Here is a 19,272-nt window from a genome sequence, read left to right on the forward strand (position 1 = left end):
CAATAGACACGGAGTACTTCCGCTCAATCCTACACAGTTCGAGCTTGGTTGGTACTGTACATGTTCCATCTCGAATATCTGATACATTGTCGAGTCAATGATATATTTTGATACAACAGCCATTGCTTGGATGCTATTAGTTGCCAATGAATGCTAGTTGGAGTGACTTAATTTCCCCAGTGGATCCTGGATATTCCCGTCTTTGTTCCATGGGCGGCAAGCGGGAGTCCCTGATGCTACCGTGGATTGCGGTATTAAATAACCTTCTTGTGAGTATGTACAATATACAGTATGTACATAGCAATAGTTTACTACAATTTAAAAGCTACTGTATACCGCCATATCAGCCTTGTTGACACGCGTCACAAGAGCGCATGTTGACCACTATTCCGGGTCGTCTATTTTATTGATCTGCCGGAATACCAAAGTCTCGGGAAAAGGTAAACCACCACACTCCGCTATGGGCGGGAGGAAACGGGCTTCCGTATTCTCGAACGCCGATCTGGAGAATCCACTTGGAACCATTAGGGCCATTTAAATTTACACCTCTCAGCTTCTTTGTTTTGCCATTGCACTGTGATTAAGTTTGATGATTGACTCTCTGGGAGAGGGCCCCTTGCAACAAGCTGTTAAGGTCAAACTCAAAGGGCGGGAGTGGTGGTGGCGGATCTGAGTCGATCGAGATCGGGGGAAGACATTGTACTTTGAGAGGTATCAAGGTTTACCGAGGATGAGGTTTGACCCGTGGATCATATTCACTATGAAAATGCAGTATCTGGAGAGTCGATGTCTACACAAACTTAGCAGTACAGGAGTTATATGCACATAGTGTACAGTACCTAAAGTAACCTGGAAGACATACATAGTAGTAGGTAAAAGGGTACTGGCTGTACTGGATGTACATATTCAGTCCGAAGTACTCGACTGCACTCGACTGTCGTACTGTGATCAGCAGACCCACTCGTTCATTCCAAAGAAAAGAAAGGAAACAGACCTGTCACTTGCATCGGTCATACAAATGAGAACGAAATAGGACAACTTGAATTCCCTTGGAGGGTTGCCAAACAGCTTATAGAGAGTATCAATTGTCATCTCAAGATTCTAGTCAGTGTACATAGTTTGTACTGTGTAGAAGAGAAACCACAAAGTGTACCTGGGAGGAGGTTGGACTGGAGTGATGGTTACCATATAATACCGTATAATACCATACATACCATACCATACCGTATGATACCCCATCGCACCTTCTTCCCCTCTTCCCCTTCAGACCAGTCGACTCCTCATGGAAGGAAGGAAAGATCTATCCAACCTTCTTGTTTTGCTGCATCTTCTTCTTCTTCTCTTCTCTTCTCTTCTCTCCAACTTTGTTACCCTCTTCACTTCCTTCATCTCCAACGTCTCATCTTCTATCTCCTCTTCTCTTATACACGACATCCATCTCACTTAGGTCCAACTGGGTCCCGATGTTCGCCATCTGATTATTTCTTTGTTTGACTCGCTCCACAACCACACACCCCCCCCCCCCCAAAGAGCTTCTCCATCGGCGCGTCCGTCTGCTCTCTCATTTTTGTGGCGACCTCTTCCTTGAGCTTATTTCCTCCGTCCTAGTCGCTGCAGCCTGTTGGTTCATTTGTGCACCCTTGCTCGACTTCCATCGTTTCCTTGTTCTTATTATTTACGACTTGATTCAACTCGGCTCCAATCCTCCCGGTTCCTTTTCTGTTCCCTCAAATCCTACCGCGCCACGCCATGTTCATTTAAATCTCGGCTCCTTTTTTTTTTTGGCTTTTTTACCTCTTCGTTTTCTTGAGTCACTGTTTTCTCTATATATATTTATGAAATCATACCAGCTGTATTACTGCTCATCGGTATATTGACGCGCTTCCGCGGTGATACTCTGCTGGCACTGGCTAAAGCTCCAGATCTCGCGATCCGTTCCGACGCGGCCTTAATCAACCACCGATGAGTCGCATGCCACCTCCAGAGGGGCACCATGGCCCGCCCCCGATTTCGCATACATATGAACCGACCTGGCGTCCTCCCTATGCGCCCCAATATGATCCCCACGGTCATGGCCCGGATCGCCGGCCTTCGTCCACAAACCAAGCTACCCTTCCACCGCCAAACTACCCGGCCATGCCAGGACGTGAACTACCACAACTACATCTCGATGGTCCCTATAGTCGTACTGCAAGCTTACCAGGCCCTGGGCCGGGACCAGGGCCAGGTCCCCCGGTCCAAGATGCTCATGCCGCACAACATGCATTTCGTCCGCCCATGAATGGAGCATCCCATGAAGCTACGCCGCATTCTGCCCCGCCAGAGTACCGTGCACCGCGCATTGGTTACCAACCACCAGAGCCCCCTGGCCCCGGCGAGACGACGCCGACTTCAGGCCCTCTTCCCCCGCCATCGCAATTTATGTCACCGGCTCCGATTGCTGCTCCCACCCCGGCGCCTTATGGTCCCGACTACTATCAGAACCCGGCCTATGGGCATCGGCAGCGAAAAGCGGCGAGAGCGCAACAAGTATGTGGGAAATGATGAGTGCATGTTGATTCGAACCTCTGAACGCAGGATTCACTAACGATATCCATTAGGCATGTGATCAATGCCGAGCGAGGAAAGCAAAGTGCGACGAGGGACGACCAGAATGTAGTCATTGCAGAGAGAATGGCTTGAAATGCGTATACAAGGAAATCCCAACTCATAAGTCTGTGCACACCTTGATCGGAATCCAACGTCGGCTATGCCAAAGTTACTGACTCCTAGAACAGACAAGAAAAGTCAATGCAGCCTGTCATGACTTCGATCATGCATTTCAGAGATGAGGCCATGCAAGATACAAAAAGGCTTCTCCGTGGACAGGAACACAACACCAATCAACTGGATCGTCTTGTCAGTCAGCTCACTCAACTTATCAATACACAGGGTATACCTGTAACGGATCCAAATCGATTGAGTCAGACGGCGGCTCCTATTCCACCACATGAATTGCCCGTGAAGCTAGAATCACAAGTAATACCGCCGATGGAACAGTCGACAGAGAAGAGTCCCTTTGGCCAGCAACAAAGATTGGATACCGTCAGTTTCGATGAATCGCAACTAAAGGGCGACAATGAGGGCGAGTTATCAATTCCCCTAGAACATACGACTGCGGCCCATAAACTTTTGATGTGGCCCTCAATCAAGAAGTTGCTTAACCCTCACGACTACGACAAGGACTACGTGATGGGTCTAGAAGGCCAACGTGGTGTTACCAGTCTCTTTCATCGTGGCGAAAATTCCTACTCGGCCGACGGTTCATTTTTGCCATGGCGTGGAAGTCCCATGAATGGAAATATGAATTCTCAAAGACAATCCGGCTTGGAGGCTTGGGCCGGCGCAGCACTACAAGATTCGGACGCAGATATCTCTAGAAATGGTATTCTGCGGCTGGATGGAAAGACCGTCAAACGCTATCTTCGCAGCTATCTCAGTCAGATGCATCTTTTGCATCCTTTCCTCGATCAAAGAGAACTCGAAGAAAAAGTAGACACATTCATTCAGTGCTACTGCCCAACCGATACCAATTCGTTATGCAGGGAGAAGAAACGCAAGCGATCTGTTGAAGATGTAGATGGCAGTGGCAGAGATGGCTCCTCGACACCACCTGTGGGATTGAACATAGATTGTGCGATTGTTTTACTGACCATCGCTGTCGGTGCCATCTGTGAAACAAAATCCCCTCTTCCTGGCCCTGTTATGGATAAGGAGCCCGATTATCGTCAACAATTCATCCCTGGTCCAAGACAGCCTATCCCACCGGCTGTCAATGGGACAAACACAATCAACGGTTTCCTTTCTCCCGCGAACTCTGACTCTGCTCTGCCTTCGAACGCATCTTTCTACGCCCCACTCGAGAGCACAAGTCAGTCCTTTCCGTCCTCGGCAACAGAGGCACGGGCTGCTGATAAGGCTATGTTACAACGATCTACCATGTACGACAAAAAGCCAAAAAACTATCAGATGATTCCCGGTTTATCTTTGTACAGCTATGCGCTGCAAATATTGGCATTTCTTCATTCCGGTATCCATCTGGAACATGTACAAGCAAACCTTCTTGCGGGTCTTTATGCTGGTCAATTGGCGCATCCTTTCTCAAGTCATAGCCACATCCACAAGGCTGCGTGGGCGTGCCAAGTCCTTGTTGGCTCGAAAGACTACAAGGCACTGCAAGGTGGCCCGACTCAAGATCTTTTCAACTTTGTATACTGGACTTGCTTGCAACTGGAGAGTGATCTTCTCGCAGAGCTAGATATTCCTGCGAGTGGCATTTCCCGATCTGAGTCACTGATACCCCTTCCAAAGGGCAAGTGGACTATTATACCCCTACCAAACGACATGGAAGACCCTCATGTTATGATGATGATGTTCTACTCAGCCCAAATTCATCTTCGCAAGGTTCTTAACCGTGTTCATACAGATCTGTATAAGGTGGAGAAAGAAGGGCAAGCTCGGTGGTCCTCTAGTGTGCAAGAGGCTCTGAGTCACAACCTGGATCTCTGGCGATTCAGTCTTCCCGAAATGATGAGGTGGAAAGATGACTATCCACCAGCAAAGGAAATCAATGCGGCTCGCATGCGGGCCAAGTACTACGGAGCTCGATACATTATTCACCGGCCACTATTGTATCATGCTCTTCATTATGGTGGATCTGGTGCGCGCGTGGACGCAGTGAGCCAAACGTCCGTGGACTCACCTACGGGCTCAGTGGCAAATTCCCAGTCACAACAGATGTCTCCTTCAGTAAACACTACTTCTCGGGCGCAGAACATGACACGGATGATGAGTGATATGGGGACTGTATCAAGCAACCCGGCGGCCGCATTCCCGAATGGCTGGACGCCGCCTACCGTTCACTTGCGAGAACTGCCGTCTAAGCTTCGTCGAGCCTGCAAAGTATGCATTGACTCGGCAATTCTCAGCACAAAGGCTTTTGATGGAATTGAAGACCCGTTCGACGCTCTCGAAAACAATTTCAAAGAAGAGCCATTCAAGAGCATGCAAGATCCACTCGAGGGTCATCGCATGGAGGATCCATTTGCGATGGACCCGAATTTTGTTTCAAAGGACGAAAAGAATCGACTAGTGGTGACCAACATATTCGGAACAGCCCATGCGTGAGTCCCATCGTCAGTCAATTTAGAATTACTGCGTCAATTAACAACTCCTTTAGCCAATTTGGAAACTTACTTGTGCTGTCGGCCACATACATGTCCAGTTTGTCCGAGCTCGTCGATCGTGACGAACTGAAGACCCTCCTCAAACGAACTATTCGCTTCCTCCTACGCAGCGAGCACGTCTCTCCCACCCTTCGCGCCGACGCCCGAATCTTGACTGAAATTTATCAGAAGATCTTTCACCACTCTCCTACGCTGGAGAACCCCAATACCCCTTGAGGATACCCTCAGACATGACATTTTATATTCCCATTCCGGTCATGATAGGCTTGACCACGGTACTTGGTGTTAATATGGCGCGTAACTACACCTCATTGCGACCTGATTTGTGTTTCGAATTTCTCGCCCTCCGTCTGTCTGGCCGTGGGATGTTTATATATCCATTCATCATGGAAACTCCAGCTGGAGATTATAGATCATCTCATTTGGACTGCAGCGAAGTGGACTGTTTTACTTGTGAACTTGCATTGGGCTCATTTACGGTCTTTCTCACGGATAAATGCTCTTGGGAGTTCCACAGCGGATATAACTTTTCTTTCTTGCATGGTAAAGCACCTATTGTTTCATTTACTCTAGGGCTATTGTCCCCGACAGCCAATCTCCACAGGCATGCTTTTTTCTCTTTTCTTTGATTGGTTGGGTGTTCTGTATGATTTGTTACTTGCTATTATATCCACATCTATATCCAACGTAGTGGCGATCTGCTATTCTCGACTTGTGAATTGATACCTATGTCCTCGAGATGAACTCTCCACTACTCTCCTCATATTCGTACTCCAATAATCATACCATATGATTGTAGTGTACAAGCCATTTCATTATTCATCAATATACACTGGAATCACCAGATGCAATACGTCTTATCTATCTACAAAAAGCCAACTGCAACACCAATACAAATCCCCCAAATAACCATCCTCCTCTTCACCTTCAACACTTCAACCCCATTATGCTTAACCCCCTTCCCACTCGCCCCCGTCGAGCTAGCCTTCGACCCAGCAGTAGTCCCAGTAACATTACTAAGACTCTCACTCCCACTAAACGCAATTTCATCCTTACTATCCTCCCCATTCCAAAACCCCCTCACGATTCCCGCCGCGATTTCCGCAACTCCATACGTAGACGCCATAAGATGCGTCGAAAGCGAGATGGGTGGTACACTTGCGTCAGCGACACGAACATTTTTCAATCCATAGACGCGTAGATTGGCGTCTACTACTCCGCCTAGGTCTTTGGGAAGCATGGCACAGGAGGATGATGGGTGGAATTCTGTTGATGCGGCTGATCGGATAAAATCGCTCCAGTCGCTGTCTGATTGGCACGAGTCTCCTGGTTTGGTTTCTCCTGTTAGATTTGTTGAGAGGGGGGATGTTGTTGCGAGGGTTCGGGCGAGTTTTAGACCGTTTATTAGGATTTCGGTATCTTTTATATCTTAGTTGATTTGTTTTACCTCAATTTTTAGCCCCGGGAAGTATTTTTCCACGGGAACTGCGGGATGTTGATGAATACTTACCAATAGAATTACCCAAATACCCCGGATCAATAACAGGATAATCCACCGGATTCGAAGAATTAATATAAATCCGACCATGACTATACGGATGTTGAAGGGCGGCTGTTACACCGATATCTCCATTTCCATCACTATTCATGAAAAGTAATTCAATTAGTCCTGTTGGACTGTTGAAGATTTGTGCCGTTGTATTGTAGATTGCTTTGTAGCCTGCGATAACGGTGTCTTCGTAGGTGGATTTTGGAATTGAGTCGTTCATTTTTGAAAGGATGGTTTCGTATTGCGTTGTTAGTTCGTTGCCGTATATCTTGCTTGCGTTTACGTAGGCGATTGCTGAGTCGATGTATGTTAGGAAGAGGGGATTGTTCTGATCTCGTTAGTTTGGTTTATTTGTACTTGAAGCTTAGGGTGGAAAGGTTCGGGCTCACCCTTTCACTGCCATTATCGTAGAACGTTGATCCGGCTGTTTCGGCGTTTGTGGTGTATTTGAGGGTTGCACTCTGGTAAAATTAGTATGACTCCTCTTTCTTTATCTTGTTTCGCTTTCTTCTTTTTTGGGTCAAGATGGGATAACGCACGAAATGATCTTGAAGATGTTGACCAACCCCAGGTAATTCATAGACAAGATCGACTCCAGCATCGGAGAGTACATCCTTTGGTCCAACACCACTATGCAAAAGAACAGCTGGACTCCCAACAGAACCCGCAGCCAGAATAACTTCCTTAGTAACATTGACTGTGTTCCTCGTCTTGCCGTCATCGGAAGTATACTCGACCGCGTTGGCGGTTAGATTGGAAGAACTCTCGAAGAGAATGCGTGTGACGTGCGCATTAGCTAGAACATCGTAGTTACCACGATCAGGAAGTGGATCAAGATATCCAGTTCGACTATATGACCGAGTCCAATTACTTGGATTAATGCAAGATGTCGAGACTTCTGCACCCCAGTTCGATCCACCGTACATATCGTCCGAGATGGGGATACCGATACTTTCACATGCCTCAGACCATTGACCGACTTGATCGAATGTGCTAATAGACGCGTTAGCATTCACAATAACCATTGAAATTGGTCTCTCAAGAAACAAGACAAAGGGTGCCCCTACAATCCAGGATACGAAGCATGAATTGGTCCATCACTTCCATGAGTCGATGAATCCCAAGTAATATCCGCCTGAGATTTAACATCATCAGTCGGTGGCGAGAAAGTCTCACTTTTCTTCATGGCAGAATAAAATGAATCCCACGACCAATTGTCTGCACCATCCATATCGCCCAAGATAGATTTCCAAGCATTAATTTCATTCTCGCCCGGTCGAGTCATATATAACCCGTTAATAGCAGAACTACCACCCAAAACTTTACCACGAGGCCAATAAATTTCGCGATTATTCACATTGCTCTGTGCGACAGTATAAAAAGCCCAATTCAATGGTGTTGTCCAAAGGGAATCGAAATATGAGTATGCGGGGGTATCTATAATAATGAAATTAGACATCATTTATTATAGACTTGATTGAATGAAATGTCCAGGTGGGAAAGGCATAACCCACCAATTCGATCCCGATAATCATCGCCATTCCCTCCCGACTCCAGAACGAGAACTGTATGATTTGTATCTTCTGCCAGTCTTCCTCCAAGGACCAAACCAGCCTGACCTCCACCGATCACGACAAAATCGTAGGAATCGGCGATCTCCGTGCGCGGCGATAAGCCGCGAACAACAGGCGCGACGAAACCTGCAAGAAGGAGCGCAGATCGCATCGGCCACATTTTGACTAGATTATTGTGGCCGAGAGATTGACAATCGAGACATCGGAGGACTAGTCGCGAAGAAGAGGTAAGAGGGGAGTTTTAAGAGAATTGGGGGTTGGGTGGTTAATTATCTCTATGAGTTGCCCTATGTTTCGGAGGCTATACTAGTAATGGAAAGGAATGACTTGCATGGGGAATAATAATAAGAATAATAAAAGAATAAATATGAAAATCCAATAGGAAAGAGAAAGAGGATCTAGTTCCAAGAGAATACAGCAAAAAAAAAAAAGAAAGGAAAAAGTGCTCTATCGAAATAATCGACTAGATAAACTTTCTATGAAAACCCACTCTGCGGACATGCATTAGTTGAATCCACGAGACGACCAAACGAGGAATGAAAAATGATACATAGTATGGGTCCGGAAGATAAAACCACGAGACAAGGCGGGGCTTACATTCCTGTTGAGCAGGTACGTCCTGTAGAGTGTTTAAGATAATTCCAAGATTTGTTGAAATGATTTAAGATCGTGCGATCCAATAGACAAATGAGATCTCGATAAGGTGAAACAGACCTGACGCAATTCCTTGGTTGCAAGTTGATATCACACGTTTAACCACGGGTAAGTCCGCAGATTTTTCAGGGGTACAGTATATCCTCGGTATATTCCCAACACATACTATGGGTAACTAAAGTACATTAACGAACTAGCATTAAATTACTACAATATGCGTACGGTACACAGGACAGCTGCTACTGCTGGATGAATTAGTATTTACTCCTCCGTACTACAATATGTACATAGTACACACTGAATTGCTGCGTTGCTATGTGGTTGCTACGAGTCCACCGCCTCTCGGATGGAGTCAAAGTGGGGGGAAAATTCGGTCGAGTCCCTTCCGATCGGCCACACGGATAGGAAAGTCTGAAGTAGATCTTTATTAAAACAAGGAACTAGAACCTGACACACGACTAAGGTACCGTCTGTGTAGACGTAGTGGATGTGGTGCTTTAGGCGATAAGACGATCGGACGAATGTCATTCCTGTCGAGTCGATAATCGTTCAGCGTTATACATACAGTACTACGGAGTACAGTAACCATGAATTCTGATTTTCGGGACTTTGTGTGTTTTTTGTGCTTACACACGCTGTAAATACATAGAAGTAGCTATTGTGTGTGCGTGGGTGTAATGGTTTAGATCGATTGGAGTACCGTAATATCGATAGGGCGAGAGTTCAAATTTGCCGACGGGACAATGCGTTAGTCGTTAGTGAGCCAATTAGCAAGTCTGCCACGTACTCTGTACATGGCCAACTCAGAATCTGTTGATGCAATGCGTGTCAAGTTGATTCCTCCAACGCATCTAGAACCCAGCCCGAGTAAAGTCCGACACACAAGCAAACAAGCTCACTCGATGGCCCACCGCTAGAGTTACCATTCACGTCCCAGAAAACTATACCAGGGGTAGCCCTGTCCATTGAAGATGGATATTAAACTTCGAGTTACAAGTCTGAAAGAAGAGGGGAGGATTGGCAGGCCAGATTGTACCAATCGAAGCGGGGAAGTGGGGTTTGGCGAGGTTCAACTTCGACTGAGTTAGTATAAAGATTTATCCTAGCCAGTTTATAAGTAGTGGTTGGGATGGACGGATACTATACTATAGTATTAATGTGCCAGTAGTGAATATTGTGTATGTGTCAATGTTTCTACTACGTAGAAGGCAATAACGGTCGGCACTATATACAAGAATGCCACTGTACTCTAGCAATATGATATCTATACCAAGATTTGATGTGTAATAGGCCGACAAGTCATTGTTTTCAACGACATTGCCTCCATTTTGTCCTCAGGAGACGACATTTTGAGAGTGAGGATTCCGGCTATCATCTGCTATCGATGTGGGAATTATTGCTAAAATACTGCTTAGTAGACTCAAGCCTCACAATAAATCCAAAGCATACATACTGTAGAGGATTATGAGCGTAATTGAGCGATATTTTTGGAAGATCAATTTTGTGAAACTCGCTTGTTCGGAAGTGAATGGCAAGATAGGCCTCCCCAAAGCAGAAAAAGAGGCGCTTTCTTTTGATGAATCTATATCTGTCGTGTCAATCATGTGTAGAATCAGAGTGTTAGTGGTATGCAAGGCAGACCAGTCCAGGTAAGACCATTGATGTAGACCATTGACGTAGACCAAAGCAATCGCGGTGAACATTCATGGAATCAGTATTTGATACTTAATATTTTCTCGAGGTTCTCATATTTGTGGGGTCCGCTCAATTGCGTGAAAACGTTGACAATGGCGGCGGGAGAGAATTTCTCGGCGTGCAAAGAATAGTTGTGAGAAATCTAATCCGGTCAAAAAACCTTTCTGAATACCGTCTGAGTTATCGTAGAAAAACATATCCAAAATTTGACGACAGAAACGGTTGACCGACTACTTTGTCATTTTGCGAGATTTCCACCACCGCAAACTGTGGAGTGATTTAAAAATCCGAAGATATCACTGTCTCAGAAAGAGCTCAGACTTCTCTCTTGAATTGAATATAAATTAGAAGAAATATATATCATATATCATATTGGCTTCGTTGACCTATTGTCAACCATTGCTTTTGCCGGTTCTTTCGTTGTCATCAATAATCAAGGAAAATATTTGATCTGGTCTCATAATAGTTCTGGCTGCATAGAACATTCAGTCTCTTTTGCTTGTCTCGAAGATAATGAGTGTTCGAGTAAATAATACTTTCTATGTAACAGAATAATATTGATAGCTTTTAGATTTTATTTTCGGAGACAAAGCAACTACAAAGACTATACTCAATCTTGACATATATAGGACAGAGAGATTGACTGTATACAAAAATAGACAAATTGATTTGCGAAATCAGCAAAAGATTGTTTTCAATTATAGCCTTGATAACAAATTCAAAGTTAGTAGCAAATATGAATACTAATATTATTTAATTGCCATTCGAAAGACCTTCTCGGTGTTTGCAACAAGAAAATTGAATTCGGGCGCTACAGTGGAAGACAAGCACTCTATATAATTGAAATTGATGATGTAATACTGTTAACAAATCCAGTTTGATCCTCCAATTTCATTTGGAGATAAAGAATTGGTATACTGTCTTGTGTACTTTTAATGTATATAAATTTAATACATCTAAAAAGAACATCTTCCCCTCCTCATATTCGCGCCAGGACTATGACTGCGGCTCAATTCAAGACTCCGAGACCGCGAATCCGAATGTTCATCTAGATGGATGTGGAGTTCTATTTCTTTCTTATAATTTATATCTGCCAAATTCCCTCGGTGGCTAAAAAGATATACACTGGCATTTCCTCATTGGCGAGCAATCTGATCTATTTTACAGTCTCTTTTATTTGTTATTGGACTTTTAACACAACCAAGAAAAACTCTGTCATTTATTTTCGACTGGATTATATAGGTATCATCTTGCATATATGGGCGATCTTCTTCTCAGTTTCTATACTGGAGATCACCGAAGGCGGCAAATACGGTTATGGTGCTATTGGAATCATATTGGCTGGCCTTATAGTCTCTATATACCCATTCGCTCTGCCGTTTGATAAGATAATTCGAGTCATTCTTATTGACCGGTTTAGAGGATTGAGTTTTCTATTTGTGCCGACACTTGTCTTAGCATATGGGAAAATGTTACAATAAGCTCTTCCAATATACCACCATTATATCTCTATAGAGAGACACAAGGACCTGGGTAAAAAGATTATGTACTCCAGCCTTTTCACGGGCTATATACTGAGATTCGAAATTGGCTTTTATGTTTTACATAGAGAAACTATTTCGAAACCCTTTCGCTACGGCGATGGTGAAATACGTACATCAGATGATGACCTACTGAGAACAGCTACTAAGGTCTACGGTCAGGGAGAATTTTCACAATCTTGCTTCAGTGCCTGGCTCCTGAAGGAGGTATGAAGAGACAGAACCGATGCACCAATAGGCCCTAGGGCGTACTGGAGAACGAAGGAAATATCTGTGACTGTAGGGGAAAAATGGACGGGTAATAGCAGGTTATGGTGAGGAGCTTGGGTACCAGAATCTTGAACCCGTTATTTTTTCGATGTTCTTTACTGTACAGTAATTGGGATTACTATGAGAGAAAGATCCGGAGCGAGGATTTGATACGTTTCTTGAATGGTGTATTAATGTGGTCGGTGCGAAAGAAGAGAGCGCCAGAGGTCATTTCCGATATGCAGGCTTGAACATTGAGGTTTTTGATGTTTAAACTCCTTATGGCTCTCTTCCAAATCACAGTGTGCTCCGAAATCGGTGTCAATTACTTTCACTTATACAAAGTGTTTACTAAGATTAATGGCAAGAGGATTATTGTTGTCCGCTTTTATACAGCAGAAAAAAAAACATTTTTCTATCTTGAATACTCTATATAGTCAATAGTGTATTTATAAACAATTCAGTGGGCTGTGCAATATAGAGATCTGGTGGCGATAGTATTGTCTTGGGTCTATTATAATTCTTAGAAATTGCACTATATTTTAGTTTATCAGTATCAGTCCGCAAACCACAAAGTTATTATGGATAGATCAGTGATATAGATATATATTTTAACGGAAGACAGATTGATTTCAAAGATCACTATTGGTTTTACAATCAGAAGTCGCCGATCTCAATCTGCTGAATATACTATATACCAAACCAGTATCTAGTGGAGTTGGTGGAGATAAAATTCCTTGTATTCTGATACTTTCTTTAAACAATCTATAACAAATAATCAGAAACAGTATATCTTCGAGCGAGGATCCAGCATAATTCGCTAGCTGTTGATAGACTGCGAGTGAACAAGACAAAAAAACGCGGAAGAGAATCGCATACATGGCAGAAAAAAAATATGTGAACTATCATTGATCTATTCTGGAAGAAATCGTAGCGCGCAAATTCTTAGCTCAGAAAATGGCTGCATCGGCCTTTTGGCACAGTCGAGATATAGTTCGTTTAGTATCAAGATAGTTCGGTTGCCTTATTTCAAGTCCGTGTATTGTGCCTTTCCAAAAATTACAACCTGTGTAGCCACTTGCTACTATGTACATATGCTTGCTTGTCGCAAAGGTTGTCCCTTGGCTCCGCCGAGTATAGCTGGCTGAACCTCAGGATCTACAGAGCACAATCATAGTATTAAGCACCATAGTAAAACGGGCCCGCAAAATCCTGTGCATAAGTAAATGGCTATAACCAATTAAACCTAGAAAATTCATATAGATTTTGCTAGTTTAATAGGGTCATGTTAGTGTGAGGGGATTATGGCAATCATTTCTGGAAGCATCTTCTCTAATATCACCCCCTTCTCGCCTGTGCGCGGAGCGGATATAATAGGCACTTACCCAGCAGTTGGGCACCGAATCCTCACTACTTAAGGACATAGAAATAGAGTATTTGCTTCAATTTCGCACTAGCTTAGCCACTAGAAGCGTTTGTATTTTTTTTTCTTCTGAGGAGGCGGAAATAGCCATCGAGAATTTGAATGAGCAGAAATAAGCTTCTGTCACGCTCTTGTTGAAATTAGGACATAGTCCATGGCGTTACATAAAACTTCGCGCTAACAACCTACAGCTTTGAGGGCAGAACGATCAAGGCTGACAAGGCTTGAACATCCTGCCGGAAACAATGGTGGTTTTCATAGATGAGGTAGTCAGAACCAACAAGATGGTAATAATAATGATTCAGATCACTAGCGTAAACAACCGTAAGGAAATAATGATTGTTAGCGTCAGCAGTGTAATATGGGCTGTATACTAAAAAACAAGATCATTGTGTTCTCTATATCCAACCCCTTCAAGATTCCCCCAACTTCCCCTTGAATCTATTATGTTGTCATAACATCTTCCGGCTCAACTGTTTCCACATATTCATGCGACTCGAGTGTGGTGATCTCGTCATCAGATATCGTCACCCTATGAAAATTTCGAACGGATTAATTAGTTAGGTCTCTTAATGCACGCGTCCTGTGAATATCTGACCGAGGATACCCACGAAAAGCTTTTGATTATTCTATACACATGATTTATTTTACCACCTTGCTGTTGGGCATAACTCAGGACCCTATTCAAGGTACGGGCCAATTAGCTAAATTTTTATAGATTGAATGTATAGAACTTACCCTTCAAAGTCTTGAATCGATGCATTCTCTTTGCACTTAACCTACCAGATTTGAGGAACGTTAGAATAGTGAAATCATTTTGCCTTAGCGGCTACGTAGAAGTTAGACGCTCACAAGATATGTAGGCATATTGTTCAAGATATAGTCGTTTCAACTGAGAAGATAAATTTTTCCGAAGTTAAAACATCGATGGAGAAATAAGGGAAGCGGGGGATATTTAGATAAGAGGAAACTTGCTGGTATTAGAGCGCTTAGGTAATTTCATATCATAAAAGATAAAACTAGTTAATTTCGTGCGACGGATTACCTATTATTAGCGGTTAGATACGGAGTATCTGTGGACAGACCATAACACAAAAGAATGTAGATCGCGTAGTTAACTCGCCGAGTTCGTAAAAATGAAAATCATCATGTTTACCTAAAGTAGGTTAGCTTACTACACTATGAATAGCCTGCCGTTTTATGACTGGCGCACGTTGAGGAAGGCTTACAAGGTTACCAAAGATAGTACTGTCTTTCCATGGGCCTCTAGTCCTTAGGTCTTGTATTCATACAGGGAGGTACTATGTTAGGTACTATTACGATGTTAATACAGAATTGGTAATTCACGCGACATCCGTATTAGGTTAGCATATCAGATGACTAGGGTTTGAAAGACCATCTCTGTGTTTCCGGATATATGTATTATTACGTACTATGGAAGGTCATCAAATGCAAATGCGAAAATCATATTCTCTATCTGAGCAAACAAAAGAAATAGTAAGTTAATACCATGAGGAATTCATTCGAGTAGCACTGCCCGGGGTGGTACCAGGTCCGCTGCCAATAGGAGTACCAGTGTTCATCTCAATATCAAATCGCATATGAACGAACAGATTATTATGACCAACCGACCAAAGCGAATTCCAAGTAACAATTCGTCCAATACGACGAGTTCCACGAGGAAAAGCGCCCAAAACAATCGCCGCAGCAATTTTCCCAATAGGAGTACCAAGCAAAGCATCATATTCGGGAGTAGCGTAGTCCCAGCTGTGAGGAGAATGAGGCAATCTGTCCAAACTATAAGCCGCAGTGTAAAGAACATTACTCAAAAAGGCCCTAGTCTCTTGGTTAGCAATCATTTCAACGAAGATATAGTTCAGAGTATCAATTGGGAAGTTTCGCGTATATAGAGCGTGGGAGACTTCACTGATCTGTGGAGTTCCGGATCCTTGATCCTTTCTAGCGATGACGCGTAGCATGATCATTCCCTTGTGTGTATTTCCCATCCAGACAAGATCATCATGTCGAATTACAAGAGTCCAGGGAAGATTTTCAGGAGGGTCGTTTGGAGAGATTATTCCGAGGCTTCGCATTTGAGGATCAAATTCAATTCCAAGAGTTGAGACTTGTTGGGGGGCGTGCTCGAATGGGTATCTAGTTTTTAGGGTAGAAATGTCTAATGTGCATGGGTTAACATTGCAGTGTGGTACAGAGGGGTCAGCAATCCATTGACGACGTTGATATCCATGGACTTGAAGTCGTCCGTACATCAATGGCCATTGAGCAGTTCTGTGCCAGGCTTGATAGACAGATACACTTTGTGTGGGGATCTGGGGCTGGGGCTGGGGCGGGGACTGGGGTTGTGCTGGAGCGTGTTCAATGTGAGCCGGTCCATCTGAGTCACTGTCAGTTGGTGATCCAGCAGCAGGAGGGAGAGGGGCGGGGACAGGAGAACTAGATGGTGCAGGGCTAATAGCGGGAGGTGGGACAGGGAAGACAGAAGGAGGAGGAGAACCCGATTGTGCAGAACCAGCAGAAGAAGAAGGGCCAGCAGCAGGAGAGGGAGGAGAAGGAAAAGGCGAAGGGTGAGGCGAAGGAGCAGGGACAACAATGCCCTCACCTTGAGCAACAGCCTCTCGAGTATCAACATGAAGAGCGTCGATACAAGGTTGAATGCATCTTTGACAAACTCCCTTAATACCAGCGACAATCAATCGACTAGCAATTTGAGTTGGTCTAAATTCATTGACAAACCATAGAGGTTGAACGGGGTATTGGCCCATGTGAACCAATCCAAGTTCTTGACATGAATCGCAGAGTATGTTTCTTATAGAGGCTCTTAAGTGTCGAGACGTCGTGATGGTTCCAATGAAGAAAGCGTCTCCTGGTCTCTGCTCCTCTCTTCTAATGGCTGACATTGGATAGAAACAAGGATTAATTTTGTTTGATGTTGTTTAGTTTATCGTGAGTTTATACTTTAAAAGTGGGATTGATAGCTTGATAGAGCTGGATTGCGATGATTGTGATGATTGTGATGCTGTGTTGGTGATTTGATTTGGAATGGGTTTGTTAGATGTTTATATACCTCATCTTGGGCAGAATCGGAGATGTAGAATAGATTTGACTGCTTTGTTTTATTAGTGGTAGCTTTATTTCTATAATTGTATGGTGTCGAGAATAGATGTGATATAATGGGTATTATGAAGCCAAGGCGAGTCGAGGACAAAGGGCGGTACATAAAAGACTCGAGAGTAATAGCGAGATAGTATTGTTAATAGCTTCCTTTCTTTAAATCTCTTAATGCTATTTTGTCCGAATGAAATTGTCCCAGTAGGTGGATATTCAGGTTGGGATCCATGGGTTGGTAGCATAACACTGGAGTTCAAGGTTGTCTTTGCTTTGTTCCATTTTGGCTATTCGGATGCTTAATATAGAGTCTTTGCAGAGTTCCAAATTTGAGCTGATATTTTTAGAGCAAACAATGGAGATAGAAACATTTCCCTTTATCATACGAGTATTGAACTATCTCATTGTACATAGTACACCCTTTATTATGCTTTGCACCTCAGACCAGGACAACTCGAACACATGTGAAAATACCCAGCTGCAATAGCCAAGAGCTCAACTCATTATATTCAGTCGAGCTACATAAGCTTCGTGCACAATTCATTTGATGCATAGGAGAGAGCATTTTCAATGCGGTCCAACGCAGGATCAAATGCATTTTGTGCGCGGACCTTGGCTTCCCCGCAAATTGTGTTTGTGCAGATCAATAGCCAGCAGCTTCATTTACCAGGACACCCCATCCTGACACTGAGGTACCCACATAAGAATTCTACTCAGAAGAACTATTCCGAAGACTACTTTTTATTATCTAGAATGGCTGCACCCGCAAAGTATTGGACATCTCGAGAAGGTAAGTTGAACTACTTTCCCCTTCATCACGAAACAAGGGTAACCCCTGCTGATATCGAGAAGGTTTCACAGCAGATGTCCTGGGAAAATGGATTTCACGTACCATCCTAAGTCCATGGAAGATACTACCACTCCTGGCATTCGTCCAACATACAGTCAAAGGGCGTGAATTCATCGAATCTCGACCAAACTTACTCAAAATCCTACGCGCCCTCGCGGCATTATCACTCCTCAATAAAATCAACGCATGGCTCGACCACCGCGCCATAAACAATGGCCAAAAAGACCACTACGACTGGAACCGTGAAGTTATCCTTCTAACCGGAGGAAGCGGTGGGATCGGTAGAAAAGTCGCAGAAATGTTCGGTGCACGCGGTATTAAAGTCGCCATAGTCGACATCACACCTCCAACCGAACCAACACTCCCAAGTAGTGTCCGATATTTTGAATGTGATATCACCTCACCCGCCGCAATTAAAGAGACTGGACAAGCGATCCGCGCATCATTCGGTAAACCAACCATCTTAATCAACAATGCCGGAATTCTTACCGGTAAAACGATTCTCAGCACCACCGAGTCAACAACTCGTCGTATGTTCGACGTAAACACTCTCTCACACTACTGGCTTGCGCAAGAATTTCTACCAGATCTCATTGCGGCTAATCACGGGATGGTGGTGACTGTTGCTTCACAGGCGGGATATACCGTGACTCCGAACATGGTAGATTACTCTGCGTCGAAGGCGGCGGCGATTGCGTTCCATGAAGGGTTGGCTGCGGAGTTAGTGACGAGGTATGATGCTGGACGGGTGCGAAGTGTGCTTGTTACGCAGGGATTTACGCGGACAGGATTGATTGGAGTTTTGACGCCGGAGGATACGTGGTTCAATCCATTGCTTTATCCTGAGAGTGTGGCGGAGGGAATTGTGGCACAGGTTTTGAAGGGGGAGAGTGGGAGGGTTGTTGTTCCGGGGTCGGCGGGATATCTTTGTCATCGGTTGAGGGGGTATCCTTTGTGGATTCAGCATGGGTTGAGATGTCGATTGGAGAGGTTGGTTAGGGCTGAATGAGTGAGTGAGTACTACTCACTCACTCATTTGTACTAGGTAGTACAGAGGTTTTAGTATTTAAGTAGTAGTAATTGATTTATAATGAGATTTGAGTGGGATATGAATCAGTAGGTACCTACTCATAGAATACCTATTCTACCTAGGTAGGTATTCGCGGAGAATATGATGATATATATTGTGCACCATGATATATATTTAGTTGGTCCAAGTCTGGAGTACTTCCAAGTACTTCATCACCTGCTTACTCTACTCTACATACATACATTAAATTGTACATACATGATTGTATACAGTACATATATGCACATGGGTAATATTGGAATATGTACACCGTAGTGTACAGCAGTGAGTCTAAGACTGTTCGATTGAGTACACCA

At 44.1% G+C, this 19,272-nt stretch overlaps 4 protein-coding genes across 4 annotated transcripts; 2 read left to right on the forward strand and 2 right to left on the reverse strand.

Moving 5' to 3' along the window:
- Positions 1-1,962: 1,962 nt before the first annotated feature.
- Positions 1,963-5,441, forward strand: clcA (putative C6 finger domain protein; the record flags this gene model as incomplete). The annotated part of the gene is made up of 4 exons (XM_056642660.1): positions 1,963-2,529; positions 2,601-2,713; positions 2,778-5,162; positions 5,219-5,441. 4 exons carry the CDS (start codon positions 1,963-1,965, stop codon positions 5,439-5,441), a joined length of 3,288 nt encoding a protein of 1,095 aa, XP_056502072.1.
- Positions 5,442-6,090: 649 nt separating this feature from the next.
- On the reverse strand, positions 6,091-8,508 carry N7469_003741 (GMC family oxidoreductase; the record flags this gene model as incomplete). The annotated part of the gene is made up of 6 exons (XM_056642661.1): positions 6,091-6,644; positions 6,736-7,102; positions 7,164-7,235; positions 7,314-7,767; positions 7,842-8,211; positions 8,289-8,508. The coding sequence occupies 6 exons, from the start codon at positions 8,506-8,508 to the stop codon at positions 6,091-6,093; spliced, it is 2,037 nt and encodes a 678-aa protein (XP_056502073.1).
- A 6,904-nt stretch (positions 8,509-15,412) lies between these two features.
- N7469_003742 (uncharacterized protein) lies at positions 15,413-16,693 on the reverse strand (the record flags this gene model as incomplete). Its single annotated transcript, XM_056642662.1, has 1 exon — positions 15,413-16,693. The coding sequence occupies one exon, from the start codon at positions 16,691-16,693 to the stop codon at positions 15,413-15,415; it is 1,281 nt and encodes a 426-aa protein (XP_056502074.1).
- A 1,096-nt stretch (positions 16,694-17,789) lies between these two features.
- N7469_003743 (short chain dehydrogenase/reductase family protein) lies at positions 17,790-18,895 on the forward strand (the record flags this gene model as incomplete). Its single annotated transcript, XM_056642663.1, has 2 exons — positions 17,790-17,826; positions 17,889-18,895. 2 exons carry the CDS (start codon positions 17,790-17,792, stop codon positions 18,893-18,895), a joined length of 1,044 nt encoding a protein of 347 aa, XP_056502075.1.
- Positions 18,896-19,272: the final 377 nt, after the last annotated feature.

The sequence above is a fragment of the Penicillium citrinum genome (genome assembly GCF_028827155.1).
Source record: "Penicillium citrinum strain IBT 23319 chromosome Unknown utg000003l:1.0-4596430.0:1.0-4598250.0, whole genome shotgun sequence".
NCBI classification, from domain to species: Eukaryota; Fungi; Ascomycota; class Eurotiomycetes; order Eurotiales; family Aspergillaceae; genus Penicillium; species Penicillium citrinum.